This window comes from Pristiophorus japonicus, chromosome 17 (genome assembly GCF_044704955.1).
Source record: "Pristiophorus japonicus isolate sPriJap1 chromosome 17, sPriJap1.hap1, whole genome shotgun sequence".
NCBI lineage: Eukaryota > Metazoa > Chordata > Chondrichthyes > Pristiophoridae > Pristiophorus > Pristiophorus japonicus.
Window position 1 is genome coordinate 44,661,842 of NC_091993.1, and position 6,000 is coordinate 44,667,841.

Genomic DNA, 6,000 nt, shown 5'->3' on the forward strand with positions numbered 1-6,000 from the left:
TGAATGAGCCCCCCACCCGAGGGGACGGACTGAGTGAGCCCCCCCCCCAAGGGGACGGGCCGAGTGAGCTGTCCCGAGGGGACAGACCCAGTGACCCCCCCCCCCCACCCCGAGGGGACAGACCCAGCAAGCTCCCCCCGAGGGGACAGATCCAGTGAGCACCTCTCCCCCCGAGGGGACAGACCCAGTGAGCTCCCCCCGAGGGGACAGATCCAGTGAGCCCCCCTCCCCCCGAGGGGACAGACCCAGCGAGCTCCCCCCGAGGGGACAGACCCAATGACCCCCCGAGGGGACAGACCCAGTGACCCCCCCCCCCACCCCGAGGGGACAGACCCAGCGAGCTCCCCCCGAGGGGACAGACCCAGTGACCCCCCGAGAGGACAGACCCAGCGAGCTCCCCCCGAGGGGATAGACCCAGTGAGCCCCCCGAGGGGACAGACCCAGTGAGCCCCCCTCCCCCCGAGGGTACAGACCCAGTGAGCCCCCTCCGAGGGGACAGACCCAGTGAGCCCCCCCCCCCCCCGGAGGAGACAGACCCAGTGAGCCCCCCACCCCCAAGGGGGCGGACGCAGTGAGCCCCCCCCCGGAGAGGGTGAAAACATTGTTTGCTGTGCCAGGCTGACCGGTGCCTGAATCGATAATGTAGAACCTGTTCAGCGCTGTATTTCTATAAAGATGTATATCTTCATTGTACAATCGTAAAAAAGATTTATCATTACTAATTGAGATCAAGTCCGAGCCCTATTACTTCATACACTGCAGTGCTGTTAGGGAGGGAGTTCCAGGATTGTGACCCAGCGACGATGAAGGAACGGCGATATATTTCCAAGTCAGGGTGATGTGTGACTAGGAGGGAAACTTGGAGGTGGTGGTGTTCACACGCGCCTGCTGCCCTTGTCCACCTAGGGGGTAGAGGTCGCGGGTTTGGGAGGTGTTTTTGATGAAGACTTGCTGAGTTGCTGCAGTGAATCTTGTAGATGGTACACACTGTAGCCACGGTGCGCCAGTGGTGGAGGGAGTGAATGTTTAAGGTGGCAGATAGGACACCAATCAAGCAAGCCACTTTGTCCTGGATGGTGTCGAGGGTGTTGGAGCTGCCCTCATCTAGGCAAATAAAAACTATGTCATCACACTCCTGACTTGTGCCTTGTAGATGATGGAAAGGCTTTGAGGAGTCAGGAGGTGAGACACTCGCTACAGAATAACCAGTCTCTGACCCGCTCTTGTTGCCACAGAATTTAAATGGCTGGTCCAGTTAAGTTTCTGGTCAATGGTGGCCCCCAAGATGTTGATGGTGGGGGTTCGACGATGGTGATGCCGTTGAATGTCAAGGGGTAGTGGCTAGACTAACTCTTGTTGGAGATGTTCATTGCCTGGCACTTGTGTGGTTCAAATGTTACTTGCCACTTATCAGCCCAAGCCTGAATGTTGTCCAAGTCTTGCTGTATGTGGGCATGGATTGCTTCATTATCTGAGGAGTTGCGAATGGAACTGAACACTGTGCAACCATTAGTGAACATCCCCACTTCTGACCTTGTGATGGAGGGAAGGTCATTGATGAAGCAGCTGAAGATGGTTGGGCCTAGGACACTGCCCTGAGGAACTCCTGCAGTGATGTCTTGGGGCTGTGATGATTGACCTCCAACCACCACAACCATCTTCCTTTGTGCTGGGTATGACTCCAGCCAGTGGAGAGTTTTCCCCCTGATTCCCATTGGCTTCAGTTTTACTCAGGTTCCTTGATGCCACACTCGGTAAAATGCTGCCCTGATGTCAAGGGCAGTCACTCTCACCTCATTGGTCAGATTGGATTTCTCCTGTTTTTTGTGGACAGGACATACCTGGGCAATTTTTCACTTTGTCAGGTGGATGCCAGTGTTGTAACTGTACTAGAACAGCTTGGTTAGAGGCGCGGCTAGTTCTGGAGCACAAGGCTTCAACACTATAGCCGGGATGTTGTCGGGGCCCATAGCCTTTGCTGCATCCAGAGCGCTCAGCCGTTTCTTGATATCATGTGGAGTGAACCTAACTGAAGATGATGTGATGGTGGGGACCTCAGGAGGAGGCCGAGATTGCTCATACACTCGGCACTTCTGGCTGAAGATGGTTGCAAACGCTTCAGCCTTGTCTTTTGCTCTCACGTGCTGGGCTCCGCCATCACTGAGGAGGGGGATATTCATGGAGCCCCCTCCTCCTCCCGTTAGTTGTTTAATTGTCCACCACCATTCATGATTGGATGTGGCAGGACTGCAGAGCTTTGATCTGATCTGTTGATTGTGGGATCGCTTAGCCTTGTCTATAGCATGCTGCTGCCACTGTGTTGCATGTATGTACTCCTGTGTTGCAGCTTCCCCAGGTTGGCACCTCATTGTTAGGTACACCTGGAGCTGCTCCTGGCATGCTCTTCTACACTCCTCATTGAACCAGGGTTGGTTCCCTGGCTTTGATGGTAATGGTAGAGTGAGGGATATGCCGGGCCATGAGGTTACAGATTGTGGTGGGATATAATTCTGCTGCTGCTGATGGCCCACCTCATGGATGCCCAGTTTTGATCAGCTAGATTTGTTCTGAATCATCCCATTTAGCATGGTGGTAGTGCCACACGATGGAGGAGGGTGTCCTCAGTACGAAGACATGACTTCATCTCCACAAGGACTGTGCGGTGGTCACTCCTACCAATACTGTCATAGACAGGTGAATCTGAAAAAGGTAGTTATCTAATCTCTTTTTCAAGCCTGTACTGAAAAATAAAAAGAGATTCTTTACAGAGACATGCCTGGCACTTTTGTGGCTGTGGATGAGTGGGCACTGATGGGTGAGCAGTGGTGTGTGGGTGGGCACTGGTGAATGGGCACTGGTGGGTGGATGGGCACTGATGGGTGGGCACTGTGGGTGAGCACTGGTGGGTGAGCACTGTGGGTGAGCACTGGTGGGTGAGCATTGTGGGTGGGCACTGGTGGGTGAGCACTGGTGGGTGAGCACTGATGGGTGAGCACTGTGGGTGAGCACTGGTGGGTGAGCACTGATGGGTGGGCACTGGTGGGTGAGCACTGTGGGTGAGCACTGATGGGTGAGCACTGGTGGGTGAGCACTGGTGGGTGAGCACTGTGGGTGAGCACTGGTGGGTGAGCACTGGTGGGTGAGCACTGATGGGTGGGCATCAAACATGTTTCAGGTAGCCCAATCTGCCTGGCATCCCTCTCCTAAACACTTCAGGTAAGGGATTCCTCCCCTTAACACCAATCCCATCCCGAATGAGACCGCGGCCAACACCACAACCTCGCTGCAGAACCCAGACTACCCATAAGCAGCATCAGGGAGATCACTCACTGTTTAGTCATTATAAATACATTGCACAAAAATAAACCATTACTGGTATTAGACCCTTAGGAGTAGCGCTTGCTTCAGTCAAGAGATTGAGCAGGTTAGCAGCTATATTCTCTGTCTGTGTTCGATCTATTTGGGGTATGGCTATAAATCAGTAACACATTTTCTGCAGTCTCCTTTAGTTCCAACAATTGTAGAGCCCCTGTTGACTTTTGCAACAACGATTGCTGATAATGTGTGCCTCCTGATGCAATCCAAGGCCATGGTGACTTCACTGATACAGGTCTCAGACTGACGTCTGTGGACAGCAATGCAGGGTGGGCAGATCGAAGTTATACTGCCAGCTCCACAACGCTCACAATGGAAAGTGAAGCGCGTGCAAGCGGATTCATTTGATCCATACATGGGATCTTTCTTTCAATTAATTTAAATTGCTTTTAATATTCCCTCTTGATTACATTGCTAAATGTTACTGACAACGTGCTTCTGGTACTGATTGTGGGATATGAAAAGGACAGAGTTGCAAAATCTCTGCCAAATCAATAATGTTGCTCTTGCATGTTGAGCAGCCAATATCCTGCAACGAGATTTACTTCGTGCTTTCTAAAAATAATCACCACAGACGTCCGAGCTGTCTCTTCACTCCATGTAAATTATTGTAAAATGGACAATGGTAATTAGCAGATATGTGTCTTTGTACCTGAGTGCTTGCCCGCCCTCTGCACACTACCCAGCCTTATCCTGACTCAGCCCTCTCTATGCCACTTCCAGATGAGGCCAAATAGATGGCACTGGTCGGGAATTTGAAGAACAGAAGTTATAACTGGATAGGCCCGATGGTAGCACTCCCAGTGCAGTACAGAGGAAGGGGCCGTCTTTCGGATGAGACATTTAAACCGAGGCCTCGTCTGCTCTCTCAGGTGGATGTACAAGATACCACGGCATTATTTCCAAGAAGAGCTGGGGAGTTCCCCCTAGTATCCTGGCGAATATTTATCCTTCAACCAACATCACTTAAAAAGCAGATTTTCACTTAACACTCCTGTGAAGCACCTTGGGACGTTTAAGGCGCTATATAAATACAAGTAGTTGTTATCTCACTGTTTCTGGGACTTGCTGTGAGCAATTAGATAGGTGCCCTTCATTACAACAGTGACCACTTGTGAAATATTTCGCTGGCTGTAATATTTCACTTTGGGACGTCCTGAGAACGTGAAAGGCACTATATAAATGCAAGTCCTGATGCTCAATAGTCAATGGGCACCATGAACATTACACAGGGAGCTATACATCAGGGAAGGCAAAAAAAATTCAAAACAAAGCGAAGCAAACTGGCCAGGAGACAAAAAAAGCACCTATTGCACGGACACCCAGGGGGTTCCTACCCCACCTGGGGATTTCCATCTTTCAATTCCAGGGTGAAGAGTTTATAAAAGCAATTGCGGTGTCTGCAGTGCTGCCCTGAGTGGGAAAGTTGCACTTCACAGCCCAGGCGCTAACACTATCAATGTGTCACAACCCAGGCGCTAACACTGTCAATATGTCACAGCCCAGGCGCCGGACACTGTCAATTTCAGCCACACCGATTGAAACTGACAAATCCCCTCCTCGCCCGCCCCTCCCCTCGATTCACTCACATTGTCGGCGGTGGAAAACACACCGAAAGGCAGGTTCTGGATCGGGAAATCCGAGTGCTCTGCAACTTTCAGGAAGGACATGTTGACAGTTGAGAAAGAGAGCGAGTGACTGCGGGGCACTCCCTGTGAGTGTTTGAGTTTCCCCGAGCCAATGGGGAGTGCGTGTGTTGTAACGCCCAGTGCAGGCGCTCGGCTTGCTCAATGCCTTTGATCCGTGCCTCAGTCAGGTTCAGTACAACAGGCTTTCATTCCCCAAAGCCCGTTTAGTATCGGCCAGAGGCACCATATGGGCTCTTTATCCGCAGCGCCTGATAGTCAGTTCCGCTGAGATACAATATCAGGCGCTGTGTATAACGGCGGCAAATCCGATGCCGCCTGTTTTGTGCCTCGGCTCCAGAGGAATAATGCAACCAGGTTAAATGTGACTGGAAATCTCCACCGGACTCGAAAGCACGGAATTATATAATTTTTCTTAGTGTTATACTTCTGATATAACGATAGGATGTAAACATTGTAGGGGCGAGTTTCTTTTCGATTAGTCCGATGTGTGGCATGTGCAGCATACTCAACATTTGCCGTGGTTACATCGAGTGTACAGCGCAGGAACAGGCCATTTGGCTCAACAGGTCCGTGCCGGGGTTTATGCTCCACTCTCGCCCCCTCACACCTCTCTTCCTCTAACCCCATCACCTTATCCTTCTAATCCTTTCTCCTTCCTGTGTTTATCTAACTTTCCTTCAATGCAATTATTGCTATTCACTCAACCACTCCCTGTGCTAGTGAGTTCCACATTCTCACCACTCTCTGGCTAAAGAGGTTTCTCCTGAATTCCCGATTGGATTTATTAATGACTAATTTATATTTATGACCCCGAGGTTTGGTCTCACCCACAAGTGAAAACATCTGCTCTACTTCTACCCTATCCAGCCCTTTCACAATTGTTATGTATGCAAATCTCACCAATATGTAAGACTTGCCACCAGGGGGCACACCTGTGGGAGACCTAAGGGTCACCTGTGCACCCTGGGCAAGGAGG

General features: G+C 51.2%; 1 protein-coding gene across 1 annotated transcript in view; it reads right to left on the reverse strand.

Annotated features, from left to right (window-relative positions):
* The window catches only part of fah (fumarylacetoacetate hydrolase (fumarylacetoacetase)), a 211,518-nt gene extending 206,472 nt beyond the window's left edge, over nucleotides 1–5,046 (reverse strand). Inside the window, exon 1 of the mRNA XM_070859356.1 lies at nucleotides 4,965–5,046. Coding sequence (XP_070715457.1) covers nucleotides 4,965–5,045 — 81 coding nt within the window. The 5' untranslated portion in view covers nucleotide 5,046. The remainder of the gene's footprint in view (nucleotides 1–4,964) is intronic.
* Nucleotides 5,047–6,000: the final 954 nt, after the last annotated feature.